The 16,790-nt window shown below is 56.6% G+C and overlaps 2 protein-coding genes across 2 annotated transcripts; one reads left to right on the top strand and one right to left on the bottom strand.

Moving 5' to 3' along the window:
• Positions 1–7,839, top strand: TCTE1 (t-complex-associated-testis-expressed 1). Its single transcript, XM_069488740.1, has 4 exons — positions 1–271; positions 1,748–2,316; positions 5,757–6,206; positions 7,630–7,839. The coding sequence occupies exons 1-4, from the start codon at positions 1–3 to the stop codon at positions 7,837–7,839; spliced, it is 1,500 nt and encodes a 499-aa protein (XP_069344841.1).
• Positions 7,840–8,553: 714 nt separating this feature from the next.
• TMEM151B (transmembrane protein 151B) lies at positions 8,554–16,778 on the bottom strand. The gene is made up of 3 exons (XM_069487599.1): positions 16,362–16,778; positions 13,809–14,249; positions 8,554–12,583 (listed from the first exon to the last, which is right to left on the bottom strand). The coding sequence occupies exons 1-3, from the start codon at positions 16,485–16,487 to the stop codon at positions 11,456–11,458; spliced, it is 1,695 nt and encodes a 564-aa protein (XP_069343700.1). The 5' UTR covers positions 16,488–16,778; the 3' UTR covers positions 8,554–11,455.
• Positions 16,779–16,790: the final 12 nt, after the last annotated feature.

Here is a 16,790-nt window from a genome sequence, read left to right as displayed (position 1 = left end):
ATGCAGGACGCCATAACACCACCGTCAGCCCTCAGCCGCTCCTCAGTGTCTACCCAGGAAAGGTCCTCCACTGTAGGCCACACTTCAAGCACAATCCCGCAGCCCTCAAAGCCCGTGATCACACTTATCCCCCCAAAGTCAAAAAACCCAAGTTCTGGCGCCAGTGTCCATCGGATGCGCCGGATCATTGCTGAGAATGCTGAGTGGTCACTGGCCATTGTGCCCCTCCTCACAGAGCTCTGCCTTCAGCACATTGTCAAGAACTTCCAGAGTGAGTCTGTCCCTGCTTCGGGTGGGAAGGAGAAGGCCAGGAGTGGGGCAGGGTGGGTGGGGACTGTCTGGAGCCAAGACTGGGTCCTGGGGCAGCCCCTGCCCTCCCACATGGCATCCTCATACCGCTCAACACTTCCCTTCCACCCAAAGCCAAGACAGCTTCTCCTGCTGTCCCACTTGCAGGTCACCCCTGGCTCCCACCCACACTGTGCCTTCCATGCCTGTACCCTCTCCTTGCCTTTTCCACTCTCTCCAGCAAAACCCAGCCTGAACCATATATCTCCTTCCTCCTCCAGAAAGCCCTCCAGGTTAACCACCCTCCACTCTGATGGAGTCGTCTATGCCATGTGTGCGCTCCTGTGTTGTTCTGTACTGTGTGCTCTGTAATATTAATCCTTTCCAAAGATGAGTCACCAGCCTCTCCTACCAGATGTGGAGCTCTCTGAGGACAGGCTGTCATTTTGCCTACAGCAACCATCACCACCTGACCTAGTATATATTCATTTTACTTGCTTATTGTCTGCCTCCCCTCACTAGGATGTAAACTCCAGGGGGGATGGACTTCCTCTGTTTTGTTCACTCTTATATCTCCAACACTTAGAACAGTGTCTGGCACACAGTAGGTACTCAAAAACTGTGGTCCCCAACCCTGGGATTAGGACCAGTATTGGTCCGTGGCCTGTTGGGAACTGGGCTGGCACAGCAAGAGGTGAGCAGCGGGTGTGCGAAGGAAGCTTCATCTGTATTTACAGCCGCTCCCCATCACTCGCATCACCGCATAAGCTCCGCCCCCTGTCAGATCAGCAGCGCATTAGATTCTCACAGGAGGGCGAACTCTACTGTGAACTGCGCATGTGAGGGATCTGGGTTGCGCTCCTTGTGAGACTCTAATGCCTGATGGTCTGGGGTGGAGCTGAGGCGGTGATGCTAGCGCTGTGGAGTGGCTGCAAATACAGATTATCATTAGCAGGGAGGTTTGACTCCACAATAAATGTAATGCACTTGAATCATCCCAAAACCATCCGTTCCAACCCTATCCGTGGAAAAACTGTCTTCCATAAAACCAGTCTCCCTGGTGCCAAAAATGTTGGGGACCAATGCTCAAAACAATTGTTTTGAGATGAATCAATCAAATCAGATTGGGTGGCTCCGAAGTCAGGGATTGTCTCCTCCATCAGACTAGGTGATAAATGAGGTTTGGACCTGAGATTCTTCCTCGGACCGAGAACTCCCTGAGACCAGGTGCTGAGATGTCCACCTGCAGGCGGGGAACATCCCAAAGCCAAGGGCTATGTCTCCCCCTCGGATTGAGCCTCCCTGAGAGCAGAGGCTGTCTCTCCTCTCAAACTGGAACTCCCTGAGACCAGGGGAGGGTCTTACCTTTCCCTGTGCCCCCAGGCAGGCCCAGCCCAGGGCACCCTGTTGTGGTATCCCCAAAACTCTGATCCCCGCTTTCCTTCCTCTGTTCCTAAAGAAAATCCAGTCCTGAAGCAGCTGCTCCCAGAGCACCAGCAGAAGGTCCTGAACCACCTGCCCCCTGACCTGCCGCTGGCGGTGACCGCCAACCTAATAGACGACGAGAACTACTGGCGCCGCTGCTGCGTGCAGCGCTGGCCCGTGTGCCACGTGGCCCGGCACGGCGGCAGCTGGAAGCACATGTTCTTCGAGCGGCACCTGGAGAACCTGCTAAAGCACTTTATCCCGGGCACCACGGACCCCGCCGTCATTCTCGACTTGGTGCCGCTCTGCAGGAACTACGTGCGCAGGATCCGTGTGGATCAGTTCCTTCCGCCCGTGCGGCTCCCGCCCCCGCCCCGGCCGGGGGACCAGTCGGACTCCGGCAGCGAGGGCGATATGGAGGAGCCCGCCATGGACCACTACCAGCTGGGTGATCTGGTGGCTGGCCTGAGACACCTGGAGGAGCTGGACCTGGTGTACGGTGTCAAGGACTGTGGCATGAACTTCGAGTGGAACCTCTTCCTCTTCACCTACCGCGACTGCCACTCCTTGGCGGCCACCATCAAGGCATGCCACACCCTCAAGGTACCATCTGCCCCCAGCCTCAACGCCCGCCTCCCGTCCCCCTTCTCAGCCTCTCTCAGATTCCCTCTCCCCTCCTCTGTCATCATCGTCTTCCTCCCATTTCTTTCTCTTTCGTTGACCAAGTGTTTTACTGCATCCTGCACCAAGCCACTAGGTTCCCGGGATGCAGAGATGAGCAAGGCACTGCCTTCCCAGTTCACCACACTGTTTCACTGAACAAACATCTGCGCGCCAGGCTCTGTCCTAGGTGCTGAAGACGAGCAAAACTACACCACGTGTGCCCTCTGGAGCTAACAGTCCGGTAGGGTAACAGGCACTAATCAGCAAAGATATAAACATAAAACTGCAGCTAGAATAGGGTTGCTAGATTTAGCAAACAGAAATACAAGACATCCAATTAAATTTGAATTTCAGATAGACAACGGATAATTTTTTAGTATTCGTATGTCCGAAATACTCCATAGGATATAGTTGTTTATCTGAAATTTAAATTTAAATGCACATCCTGTATTTTTCTTTTCTGTCAACCTTCAACTGGGATGAACAGGGTATTGCTTTGTTGCCCAGGCTGGAGTGCAGTGGCTCTAGCATATCTCACTGCAGCCTCGAACTTCTGGTCTCAAGCGATCCTCCTGCCTCAGCCTCCCAAGTAGCTGGGTCACACACTACCAAGACCCAACGAATTTTTCTTACTTTTTGTAGAGATGGGGTCTTGCTATGTTGCCCAGACTGGCCTCAAACTCCTGGCCTCAAGCAATCCTCCCACCTCAGTCTCTTGAGTAGCTAGGACTACAGGTGCATACCACCACACCTGGCTAATTTTTTGTAGAGACGGGGTCTTGCTATGTTGCCCAGGCTGTTCTTGAAATCCTGGCCTCAAGCAATCCTTCCTCCTAAGCCCCACAAAGTGTGAGATTACAGGCATGAGCCACCATGCCTGCCCAAGAAGAGATAATCTTATGAGAGATTATAAAAGGGGCATTTGACCTTTCCAGGGAAGGCTTCCCTGAGCAAGTGTCACATACATAGAGATCAGAAGCAGGAGTAGAAATTACAGTCTAAGGAAAGAGGAAAGAACTTTCCAGGCAGAGGGAGCAGCACATAGGGTCCCTATGGGCAGAGTGAACATGGCCAGCTCAAGTTGCTGAGAGAGAAGGCGGTGGCTGGAGCTGAGCGTGAGGGAGCAGGGACAGGCAATCAGTGGTCAGCCTCACTGGGTGCAGGAGGCCTTGCTAAGGAGTCTGTCTATATCCGTATTTGCTCTGAGACACCATCCAAGGGTTTTAGGCAAAAAAGAGTCAATATTGTTGGATTTTTCCTTGTGAAAAGATCAGTCTGTGAAGGAGAATGGCCTGGGCAGGGCCACAGTGAACATGTAGGTCACCTGGGAGACCTCCGCCAAATCCAGGTGAAGACTAGGGCAGTTTGAAGTGGGATAGTGTCTGTAGAGACTGAGAGAGGTGGAGAGATTCAAGGGGTGTTTGGCAGTCAGACCAACCTGCTGGTGCAAGAGAGTCGAGAGGGAAAGGAAGCAGAAGGAGGAATCAAGGCTTCCGGCTCATGAGGCCAGGTGGCTAGAGGGGCCATTTGCAGAGACAGGGAATGTGGGACGAGGACCAGTTTTGGGGAGGAACAGTGTGAGTTTCAGTTTGAGGCATCCCAAGGAAAGGGTCATTTCATTCGTTGGGTACAGTGCCTGAAGCTCAGATGAGAGGCATGGATTGAGCATGGAAATGTGTGCCGCTTTCACGAAGGTGGCAGCTGAAGCCCTGGATTTGGATGGAGTCTCTTAAGGAAAGCAAAAGTGAGACAAGAAGAGACCTGACATGCGGTCTTGGCAGAAGAAGGAACGCTTGCCAGGAAATCAGAGGGAGGAGGAAAGGGGGAGCAGGGCATTGTGTCACAGAGCCAAGAGAGGGGCACATTTCAAGTAGAGGGAGTGACCAGCTAGGTGGAGTGGAGCTGGGGCCTGGACTTAGCAAGCCTGGAGGCCACTGAGGGGGAGCTACCTCAGCAGCATGCCAGGAGTAGAGGCCAGACAGCAGAGGTTTATGGGGAGAATGGGAGGTGAGGAATGGATGGCTGTGATCAGCTTGTTCAAGAACTTGGCTGTGAAGGGGGAGAGGTAGAGCAGTATTAGATGAGAACTTTGGGTTTTATAAGAAGAAATGTGCATGTGTTTAAAATCAATGTAAGGCTCCCCACCTGGTTGCAAAGAAGGGGCTGCCTATAGAAGAGCGGTGCTGGGTCACAGACCAAAGGAGGTTCCTGAGAAGAATGGAGGAGTTGGACCTAGGACAGGGGGCAGTTGGTGCTGGGCAGGGGGAAGAGGGGATTGGGTGGGTAGCAATAGGTCTGTGTTTGGTATCAGGAAAATGAAAGGTTCCCATTCAGTGGCTGGGAAGGCAGGAAGGGAAGTCACCTGCTGAAAGGGGGCTCAGCGGGGAGGCTCCCTGAAGTCTAAGGAGACTGAAAATCGTTGAAATAATTGTAGATTGAGAGAATATTTTAGCCAGAGAAACATAGTTGGGTTGGCACACAGCATTGCGGGCCTATTGGTGGTTCCAGTGAGAGCAACCAGTCCAGTCCCATCAGCTGACATTTTCCATCATGTCAGTTGTTTGTGCATAGACATGCAGAAAACAGAGAGTGTTGCTGATCCAGGGCTGGGGCTTTTCCAGATAGATGCCGTGAAAAGAGAAGAGAGACAAAAAACTCTAAGCTGGCTATAAGGGATGGAAAAAGGAGTGAACTGAAGGACGGAGGAGAGAGGCCAGCCACTCAGAGGTCTTGGGGAGGGGTGGGGGAGAACAAGCCAGTGGGAAGGAGAGGGGGAGGACTTCCATGTACAATACTCACACTGTAGCACCATCGCTTCCTTTTTTTCCTTCACCCCATCCTTTTCCTGCTTTTCACCCTCCCCACTTTCTCGCTGGTTCTTTCCCTGACAACTTCCTCCAACGAGTTCCTGTCCTTGACGTGGTGGATCTTAGCCAGCTGAGGATCTTAGCAGTGAGGGGCTGGGGCACCAGACAGACCTGGATTCCAAACCTGCCTCTGCCACCCAGTCACTGTGTCACTCTGGACAAGTGATGTAAAACTGCCCTACACCTCCATTTTCTCTCCATCGGAGAGAAGCCACTCTTCCTGATCAGGATGCTGAGGGTTAGAGATAATGGTTATGATATATTCGAGCAACATACCCAGCATGTAGTGATTGCTCAGTATGTGGTAGACTCTTCCTTATGCTACCTGCCACCAATTCTGCAGCACCCTGTCATGCTGGGTAGGCCTGCCCATCCCATGAGCCAGCCAGGTGGCCAACACCAGGTGAGCAGAGCCCTAGGCTTCCCTGAGGCTCCCTCTTCTACCTACAAAAGTAGGTCGGCAGGCAGTTCTCCCTGGCTGGCAGGTGCTGAAGACCCTCTACCTGCCCACAGATCTTTAGACTGACCCGAAGCAAGGTGGACGATGACAAGGCACGCATCCTAATTCGAAGCCTCCTGGACCACCCAGCCCTTGAGGAGCTGGACCTGTCACATAACCTCATCGGGGACCGTGGTGCACGAGGTGCTGCCAAGCTGCTGAGCCACAGCCGCCTGCGTGTGCTCAACCTGGCCAACAACCAGGTGCGTGCACCCGGCGCCCAGTCACTGGCTCATGCTCTGGCGCACAACACCAACCTCATTTCCCTCAACCTTCGCCTCAACTGCATCGAGGATGAGGGTGGCCAGGCTCTTGCCCACGCCTTGCAGACCAACAAGTGCCTCACCACGCTGCACCTCGGTGGCAATGAGTTGTCGGAGCCCACCGCCACACTCCTCTCCCAGGTGCTGGCTGTCAACACCACGCTCACCAGCATCAACCTCTCCTGCAACCACATCGGGCTGGTGAGCCTCTGCTTCTGGGGGCCTTGAGGGATGAGTGTGCAATCCACCTGCCATGGGTACCTGCAGGATAAGTGTGAAGCTCTCAGGCTTCACATACTACATACTGTATCAAGTATGCATACCTACTCTGCTAATGTATGTATCCCGACATCCATTATTTCTCCTTTAATCCCCACAGTTATCTAATTAAGATGACTATCCTTAACCCCACTTTCCAGATGGAAAATTGAGTCCCAGAGAGGTTAGTGAATTGCCCAAGAGCATCAAGTCTGTAGACAGTGGCAAAACTGTGATTCAAACCCAAGAATGATTCAAAGCCAGAGTCCTTTCTAATAGACAGTGTCTCTCAAACTTTCTTGACCAAGTCTGGGAGTAAGAAATGCAGTTTACATGAACACCTAGTGAACATATACATACATATAATATCATTGAAATTCACTTACTGCTTGTGATATATCCTGATGTTTGCCTTGATAGTCTACTCGATTTCATGTTTTAAAGTGTTTCTTTGACCCATTAAATTGACTTTGCTACACACTATTGGGTCACAGTCATAGAATGGCAGCATTCTGCCTCGCAACGTGAAACTCTTTCACTTTGGGCCTGGCCCACCCAACCCAGAAGGGGCTGGAGCTTTAAGGACTAGTGAGGGGGGCCTTTGTGTACTCTAATTAGCTCCTGGACCCTCTACTAAGCCCGCCCATGAGAACAGCCCTGCTCTCACAAACACATATGCGCATGCGCGCACACACACACACACACACACAAGCACACACACACACACACACACACACAAGCGCGCACGCACACACACTGGCTCCAGAGGGGGTGCTCTTGGCTACAAAGTAATAGAAAGCTTAACCAGGCAGTGGCTTAAATGGGAGGAATATTCAGTATCTCCCATACCCAGAACCCCTTGGCTCAGTGCCACCCTCTGCTCTGCCCACCCCAGCTACATGGCAGTGGCCTTCTCTGGTGCTTCTCTCGTGGTCCCCAGATGGCTGCTACAGTTCTGACACTTCACATAGGGGACATACCCAGAGGCAGAAAAAGGGAGAACCCTCCCCATTTTGTTCTCTTTTCAGAGTGAGGAGAACCCTCACAGAAGCCACCCTCTCTACCCTTGCCCCTCACGTCTTACTAGATTTGTCCCACATGCCCATGGTTGAACCAAGGAATGGAATCACCATCATTGTCAGAGATTCATATTTTTCAAAACACTGGGGTTGAGAAATCAGTTTAGTGGGGCTCGATCACCATTTTTCAAGTGGAGTGGAATAGAATATGTCAATGTGCTGCACAGATAGGTTAAGTATTGTTTTGTGGAACTTTTGTTTTCATGGCATCTGTATACAAATGTGTATGTGTGTGGGATCCTGGCTAGTGATGTAAAGTGACCCCTTCCCTCTCACCCCTCTCCCAGGACGGTGGGAAGCAGCTCCTAGAAGGCATGTCAGACAACAAGACTCTCCTGGAGTTTGACTTGCGCCTGTCAGATGTGGCCCAGGAAAGCGAGTACCTCATCAGCCAGGCCCTCTCTGCCAACCGAGAGGCAGCCCGCCAGCGGGCCTTGAATCCCAGCCACTTCATGTCGCCAATCACAGCCGATGGCCCTGAGAACTCTGCAGGATAAGGTGACGGATGGGGATGGGGCTGGGACACTGCCCCAGCCCCATCTCCCATTTCATGCCTTTGTCATGCCTGCTGCAGAGTCACACTGGTTCAGAGGGAGGGGGAAAGGAGCCCACACATATCCTTGGAGTGAGTGATCAAGGGTTGTATGGGTAAAGATGTGAGGTGGGGGAACGGAGCCTGGGATGGGAGAAGAAGAGGTATGAAGTAGGACCCAGCCCCTGTGCTCAGAGACCCCCACAAATGACCAACTTCTTCCAGGGATAGGGACGTCAGAGAGGATTCTGAGGAACTATGCCTGCCCAGACTCTCCCATGGGGCTACCCACCTCCCTAATCCCCTGCCCCCTCCCCAACATTTTCCTCTGCACTGAACAGATCCTTGACCTTCAAACACACACACTCTCTCCTCTGGCTACAGCAGAGCCATGCCTGGCTTTCTCTGCCACCCTCGCCCCTGCAGATGCCACCTCCCTGTTGCTTTACTCTGCTTTAAGTGATCCATTTCTACAGGCCATGCCATCCCCTAATCCCCCAACCTGGGAAGAGGAAAACAGAGGTGACAGGAGGGGCTCAGATCCAGTGGCTTCCCCTGGGGGGGGCAACTGTAGATGACAACAGCTAGGGAAGCATGGCACTATCCCTGCCATCCATCCCAAAGAGCTCCTCACAAGAGGGAGGAGATAGGGAAAGAAGTGCTACACTGGGCAGGAAAGTCAGTGAGTCATCCACAACTTTATTATCCACCAGTTTGATTTGTACAATCTTTGCGCTTGGAAATCCACAACAGAAAGGCCACAGTGTGATGCACCCAGTTGACAGAGACCTGTCTTCTCCCCAGCCAGGCCCAGCCCACCCCACAACCCCTTGTCCCCAGGACACATGGAGCCTTCCAGGTGCCCTCCATGAGTCCCCATCGCTGTGTGGCTGCCCACCCTGGGCCCACACCCACAGGAATCACATCAGCCTATGGGGCCACAAGAGGACCTGATGGATTCAGGCTGAGCCCCATCCCCCACCCTCCTTGGGCTGAGTGGCCCAGAACCTCCAGACCCGTGTCCCCAAAGGGTAGATCAAGGAATGTCTGCTCTCCGGGGATTCCTTCCAACAAGCATGCGCTGAGCAGAGCACCAAAGGGGACTTGGGAGTGACTGCATGTGTGTGCCTGTCTGGGCAACCTAGAGTCTGTCTATGCCTGACACCCTCTGACAGTTCCAGAGTGCAAACGTGTAGGTGTGAGGGTGTGTGTGAGTGTGTGTATGTAGCCACAGCTGCTAGCAGAGGTTCTAATTAGAGAAACAAGAACATTCAGTGTAAAGTTTAATTTTAGAGATTAATTAATTTTCTGGTTTTCATTTTCCCTGGCAATCAATAAAGCTACCAAGAAAATAGACCAAAGAATTGGTTTCTCTCTAAGTCTGTGCGTGTGTGGGAGTTGAGGCTGTTTGTGTGAGAAGACCTAGGCAGAAATGGTCAATGCAGGCAAAAATAATAACAGGGGCCCCTCTTCCCTGCTTCCGAAGCCAGGCTCTGTTTCAGGAACAGTCCTAAAGGAGAAGGAGCCAAGTCCCTCCCTCCTTGGAGCCATGAGGTGGCGGGGCTGCCCCCACACCGGACATGACATCCAGGTGCCAGCTGGCCAAGGACTGGGGCCTGAGGCCACAGCTCACCACCTGCACCTCACAGATGTCCGTTCAGAGGAAAGAGGGTGCTCCAACCTCCAGGCCCCGGAGGAGCACAGACTCAGGGTCCAGGCAGGCTCAGTGCTGGCAGGCAGGTAGGCACTGCTGCCCAGGAAAACCTGGTGGGCAGCTGTTCCTTCCTTCCCAAGCCTCCTCTCTGGCCTCCTCTCCCTCCTCACGTAGCCATCTCTATGTGAAAGTAAAGCTCAACTCCCTGATGAGCCATAGGCCCGTGGTGTCCCTCCAATTTGGGCCCCTCACATTCCCCCTGGGAAGGAAGGAAGGGGAGCCAGAGGCGATGTTGCATAGGTGGAGGCCACGCCCACTGGCCTGGCTGGGCTGGAGGAAGATGGGAGGGGCAGAAGGGGGGGAAAGAGGAGCTCTGATGGCTGGGAGACATAAGAAGCATCAGGGGTGAGTGGCCCAAGGGTTATCCTCTCTAGCCTGAAATGTGAGCTCAATCCCTGGGTGCTAAATCTGCTGGGAAAACTTTAGCTAGGGGAGTCGAGAGGGCAGGGGGGTTGTACACGGACATGCACACCAAAGCACATCAGGGTGGAGGTGGTGGGGGTGGGCATGGGGAGAGAAGGCGGTGTCAGAGCTTTGGGGGAACAGAACATAGGGCCAGCTCCCTGGGGTGCTGGCAGGATTCCCCTTTGAAGACCCTGGGACACACAGCAGGGCTTCAGCTCATGAGATAGGGGAGGATGGAGGGACCAGGCAAGATTTAGAGAATTCCTGCCTCTGACCCTGCCACTGGAATTGAGTATTTCTCCAGTCGGGGCTTGTGATGTCCTCAGCCCTGCAGAGGGTGTGTGAGGGACAAGCACATTCCATTCCTCCCCACAGGTCTGGGGGAGGCAAAGGCCACTCCTCACAGATACCCCACCTTTGCAGGTCCTTTCACTCTACCCTCCACTGCCCTTGACTCTCTTACTGCCCCCCTGCTTCCAGAGTGCCCCATTGTCACCCAGGTCTATCTCATGCTCTCTCCTCTTAGTCACTCACCCTGGCCAGCTTTAATGAGTGCCACCTGGGTGGCATGTCACTCTCTAAAGGGAATACCTGCTCAGAACCCAGGTGAGAAGGCTGCTGGGAGACTGCAGGGTTTAGAGAAAGGACTGAGGTACACAGCCCTCCACACTTCACCTCCCCCTCCCCCTGCACCCTGGCAACAGCTCTTCCCAGCCAGGGAGCCTGCAGTGAGTGAGGTCTGCGTGGTGAGTGCAGTCCCTCCAGGACCCGGACTCCTGGGGCCCAGTGAGATAAACAACAGTGGAGGGAGTGGCAGAAAGGAAACCCCAATCTTTGGGGTCAGCGCCAAGAAGAGGACAGCAATATTTCCACGGGATGGAGTATTGGGGCTGACACCTGGCCCCAGCCTCAGACCCACTGAATTCATGAGCTGGTTGGAAGCCAGCCTGCTGGTCACCAAACCACTGCCCCCTCAACAGAGAGAGAGACCCCAGAGGGTGAGGCAAAGGAGGAAGGACAGCCCCAAGTTCCCTTCCCCACAGCCTCTAAAACCTCCCGGCTGCATGCACAGCGAGGGCCGCTCACTTGAGATGAGGCCCAACGTGGGTGCCGCAGCACAGTTGCCAAATAACAGTCAGAAGATCCGTTGAGAGGCGGGACAGGACATCTCGAGTGTGCGTGTAGGGAAGGGAGGTGTCCCCTTAGAAACTAAGGGATGGGGCTGGAAGGGAGGAGTCTAACAGGGGAGGTTTCTCGGGAGCTGCTGATCCCCTCCCACCTGTCTCTTTATGTACAGGGACGGCGGGGGTCTCAGCCCCATCGGGGTGCACCGTTCCCTCCCCTCTCCCCTCCCCCCAGCACAGCCTCAGTCACCATCGTGACTTGCCCTGCTTCACGCAGGGAGCATAATCCGGTGAGGAGCAGGAGGGAGGGCGGTGCGGGCCTCTCCAAGGGCTGGAGGTCACAGTGAGGTCTCTACGCAGGAGCCGTGGCGGTGCAGCGGCCGGTGGCTGTGGCCCAGACACCCCTCCTGCCGGTGGACGATGAGGACCGGGAAGTAGAGGGCGTCGTGGTAGGGCGGCGGCGGCCCAGCCTCCTCCTCGTCATCGTCCTCGTCGTCCCCCATGCTGGCCTGGCTCGACAGCCGCGTCTGCTCCGTGGGGCAGCTCGCCTCGTTGACGCTTCCGCTCCGGCTGCGCCACAGGCAGCTGCGCCGGGAGCCGTAGAGGCGGCCGAGCGAGAAGCGGCTGCCCCCGCAGCCGGCGCCCCCTCCGGGCCCCGGGCCGGCCCGCGGGCTGGCGCAGATGCTCAGGGCGCTGCGCGAGAAGATGGACGAGCTGCTGACGGCGCGCTGGCAGTGCTCGCAGCTGCGCCGGTACGGGGCCACGCCCGCCGCGCCCGGGCCGCCCACCCCGCCGTAGCGACAGGAGGGCGCGTAGCCGCCGCCAGCCGCCCCGCCGCAGCGCGCCCCCAGCCCCGCCAGGTCCATGAGCACAGCCTCGGAGTAGCTGGGCACCAGCTGCTGGTTGGAGCGGATGTGCCACTCGAGCTCCGTGCTGTCCACCGTGTTGACCCGCGGCAGGCGGTGGGTGAGCGGGGGCAGCAGCTCGTCGCTGGGGCTGAGGCCGCCGCCCGCGCTGCTCGCCGAGCCCGGGCCCTCCAGGCCGAAGAGCTTCTCCACGTGGTAGTGCGCGTAGGCCGTGCGGTACTCGGCCAGCACGCGCAGCGGCCAGGACAGCGTGAGCAGCGCCGCGGCCCAGAAAGCCGACGAGCAGGCGTACCATGGCGGCCTGGCCGGGTCCGGGAAGGCCACCATGAACTCGCGGAAGTCCACGTTCTTGAGGTGCATGCCCTCGCGTGCCTCCATGTAGTCGTCCAGGCCTTCGTTCTCAGCGAAGAAGCGCGCGCGCTGGCACAGGTATGCGTTCTCGGCCTCCACGCTGGCGAAGCTGAAGCACTTGGTGAAGCGCAGCCGCGTGGCCGGCGCGCCCTCCAGCCCCACCAGCGCCTTGGACACGTCGCGGACGCCGCAGCGCGCGTAGTCGAACTCGGCCTCCGCCACGTGCGTGTTAACGCGCTCATGGTAGACCTGCGGTGCGAGGGGGAGGCGGCCGGAGTCGCGAGGAGCCGGTGCCTCGGTGCCCGCCCTGTCCTCGCCCGCCCTATCGCTGCTCTTGTTGCTTGGTCAAACCCTAAGCTTGTCCTGGTTTAGGTACCCGCTGGGAGCAGGGCAGGATCTTGACATCTGATTTATAGAGCAACTGAGGCCTCGGCTTAACTGGTGAGTTAGAGATGAGGACGGGACTTCTAGTCCTACCCTACCTAACCCTACCTAACCCTACCCGTGTGCATTTAAATCTTAATTAAGCGCTTCTTCCTCTGGAGTCAGGCCCTGGCCATGAACTGCCCCTCTGGCTTGCCTGATCTTTTGCCACTGCCTCCATTGTCCCATGCTGCCCGCTCATCACCACAGCCTCCCTTCTTCCCTTTTACAAGTGTGTTTCTGCATGGGCTTCCCGGAGGAGCTCCCTGCGGAACCCCTCTGTCTCTAGTCTCCCCCTTCGGCCTTAGGGATCACTCAGTCACCGCCTTGCTTCTCACAGGCGTCAGGCTTCCGTCTACCGCTCCCTACACTGAGATAGAGATCACCTGCATCTGGGAACATCTCCTCCTCCAGAATCCCAATTTCTCTAAACTTGGTGGCTCGAGGAGGTGCTGATTGACCTGCCCACCTCCTCTGGGAGCCTCAGACTTGGGATCCAGGGATCTGGGTTTGCGTTTAGCACTACCATTTAGGAGCTGCAGACCTTGGGCAAGTGACTGATTTTAGGTGTCCATACCTGTGAAAGAGAACTCGGTAGCAGTCACCTCACTGAACAGGGAGCATGTTGTGAGACTGGGCATGTGAAGCCATCTCCAACCATTAAGCGCTAAACAGTGTGGACCCTGGAGCCAGACTGCTTGGGTTCAAGTCCCATCTCCACCACATACCAGCTATTTGAGCTTGGACAAGTTACTTAACCTCTCTGAGCGTCAGTTTGCTCATCTGTAAAATGGAGATAATACCTACCTCATAGGGTGGTTATGAGGGTTAAAGAAATGATTTTAATATTTGTAAAGTACTTAGAGAAGGGCCTGGCTCCTAGTCAGTGTTTGCTGTTATTATTATGGTTGTCATTATTGCCCTCCTTTTGCAGTGCCTGGTGGGAGCTCACTGCTGCCTGGTGCTCCTCCCCTGGGGTGCGGGGGACTGAGGCAGGGTCCAAGCACCACCTCCCACCCCAAATGGCCGGCACTCCCCTCCAGCTCCTCACCTGGGTGGTGGTGTAGGCGTCTCCGTTGCGGTACCGGGTGACCTGGCGGGTGCGGCGGACATAGTGGTAGCTGATGGCCTTCCACCAGATGCAGGGTGTGGCCTGCTGCATGCGGCCCACACGCTCCCGCACACTGCTCACGTCCACACGGTGCTGCAGCTCATGGCGGGCTTGGCAGTGCCAACACTCCACCAGGTAGACGGCATACAACATGAGCAGGAAGGCCAGGGGGATGTAGACATAGCCGTTGGAGCAGGGGCTGTCATGGTACATGAGGCTGTTGCCCTGGTAGGCGCTGCTGAAGGTGAGGCGCGTCACCGTGGTGACATGGCACCAGGCCACTGCCCCCAGGCAGCCGTACATGAGCAGCGAGAGCAGGAGGCACTTCCAGTGGGACTCACGGCAGAGGGACTTGGTGAAAGAGGGCTGGATGGGACGCTGCTGCTCAGATGGGCAGGGAGAGGGGCCAAGATGAGTGGGAAGTGAGACAGTGGGCAGGACCAGGCACAGAGATGGATGCAGGGATGGAGGGGCAGAGGCCAGCACCAGAGATGACAGGCAGAGACACAGGGATATGGAGAGAAAAGGAAAGACCGAGATGGGAGCCGGAGACCAGAAATAAAAACAGAAGTGACACAGAGTGAGCCATGAAGACGGGAAAGAGGACCAGAGTACCAATACAAGAAAGTACAGAGAAAGACACCCCAAGAGGCAGAGAAGGATCAGAGCCAGAGATATAGGCCCAGGCAGCAAAGACACAGATGGATGGCATGGCACCCAGAGAGACAGAGTCCAAAGACAGACACAAAGATGGCAATGACACAGGAGAAAGTGTGGATGGGGAAGATGGGAGGACAGACAGGCATCAGTGAAGGCAGGTCCCCAGCCTAGAACTCTTCCAGATGTTCCAGGGAAGAAGGAGGGACCCACTGACATCACCTCCCCACTTAACAAGTGGGGCCCTCACTTATTCCAGACTTTTTCAGTCCTAGGTTTTAAAGAAGCCATTTCCTTTGGCCCATCCACCTCCCTATCCCTCAGAATTAGCCTAATACACCTCCTTTGGAGGAGGGCCCCAAGGAACCCCAAGCCCTCTCTCATTCCCCATGTTCTGGACCTTAGTTCCCTTATGAGTCTCCCTCCTGCACCCTGACATCCTTCCCTCTGTTCTAGGATGGAGGGGAGGAGGCTAGGGTCTCTGAGCAGAAGACAGTCTAGGAGAAGGTATCCAAAAGGGCAGAGGCATGTGGCTGGGGAGAGGATGGGGATAACAGATGTGGGATGGCATAGGGAGGAAGATGTTTCAAGTCCAGCCATTTGTCAAGAGAAAACGATTTTTGGTACTCTCCTGGGGCCTGTTAAAGTACTTGGCACATTCTGTCCCAGAACTGGCCCAGTGAGTTGTTTACATGTCTGGCTCCCCACTAGACTGGGTGCTCCTGAGAGCAGGGCCCAAGCCTCATTCTCTTTGCATATTGGGTGCCTACCACGGTGCTGGCACCTAGCAGCAACATAATAAATGAATGTTGAGTTTGATTTCTCATGGTGGTCTCTGTTTTCCCACCCCTTCTTCCACATAGTGGGAGCTGAGAGTGTCTAGCTTTAGGAACCTCCCCACCCAACCCCATACACAACCCTCTGCTGGGATCCTGACTTTTCCCCTCAATTCCTCAGGCCTTACCTGGAGGCCAGCCAAGGAAGGGAAAAAAGAGTGGAAAGGCAGGGAACAGTTAACAGGCAGGGAGGACTGGATCTGGAAGTATGGGTAGGTAGGTGACCTAGGAAATAGCCCACAGGATATGTGGACAAGGAGATTAGGGTATACCTGCCTTTCAGGGAGCCTTGTCCTTGGGAGGTGTGTACATATGTACACCTTTACGCGTCCAGCTGGTGCGCTTTTCCTAATGTGAGCACATCTGAAAGGGGCTCTTCTACCTGCAGGTCCGTCCCCTCTTGTGTTTCCGCCCTAGCGCAGTGTGCATGTGTGTGCACAGTGTGCTTGGAGGACTGAAGAGTAGGGCCCCCAACTAGGGATATGGGGAAGCAGCAGGAGTTGGGAGAGAGGGGTGCACACCCTAACGCACACTCCCAGTGACTCTGGGGGGAACCCCCCTGTATACATCTGACCTCCGTAGGGCCCCAGCTCAGGTGACACTGCCATTTCCCCATGGTACCCTCCTGGCTCTGTAGCCCCTACGAGTCGCCCTTGGCCTTCAAGGTGGCATCCCCCTCTATGTGATAGGATCCCCGCCACCATCTTCACCCCACCTTCTCTCATCCGCCCGGGGTCCGCGAGGCTCCGCCCCTAGGCCCCTCCCCCTGCCCGGGACCCCCTCCCCCGAGCCCCGCCCCCGACGCGGCCCCTTCCCCGCCACCGCGGACAGCTCCAGCCGCCGGTGGGGGCGGCGGCGCGGACTGCGGCTGCGGCGGCCGGCTCGGGGTGCGGGGCGCCGGCCGCGCTGCGGCGGAACCGGCGGGGCCGCGCGCTGTTGGGGGATGGGGGGGGGGCCAGGCTGCGGCCGCGCCAAGGGAAGGGGCGCTGCCGGCTCTCACCTCCTCTCGGGCGGGGCCCTCGTCCGCCGCCGCCTCCGCCGCCGTGGGCTCCTCCGGGACCCCGGGGCCGCCGCCGCCGCCGCCGCCGCCGGCGCTCTCTCCCGCGGCCGAGCCAGGGGGGGACATGGCGTAGAGGGGGTGCGTCGAGCTCAGGACCTCCCGGGGGGCTGCCGGGGGCCGGGGGCATCCTGCGCGGGCCCTGGGGAGGGGACGGGAGGGGGCGGGGCCCTCGCTGCTCCCCACCCCCCGCCGGGGGGAGGGGGCCTGGAAAGGGCGCCGGGGGTAAGGGGCTGGGGGCTGGGTGGGAGGCAGGCTGGAGGGGCCGGGCAGGGGGGCCGGGGCCGGGGGCGGGTGTCACCTTGAGGCCCTCGCGGCGCCGCTCCGCCTCCCGCCCGCTCCCGCCGCCGCCTTTTGTCTGAGCGGAGCTGG

Source organism: Eulemur rufifrons, chromosome 15, assembly GCF_041146395.1.
Source record: "Eulemur rufifrons isolate Redbay chromosome 15, OSU_ERuf_1, whole genome shotgun sequence".
NCBI classification, from domain to species: Eukaryota; Metazoa; Chordata; class Mammalia; order Primates; family Lemuridae; genus Eulemur; species Eulemur rufifrons.
This window is presented reverse-complemented; position numbering and strand designations above follow the sequence as displayed.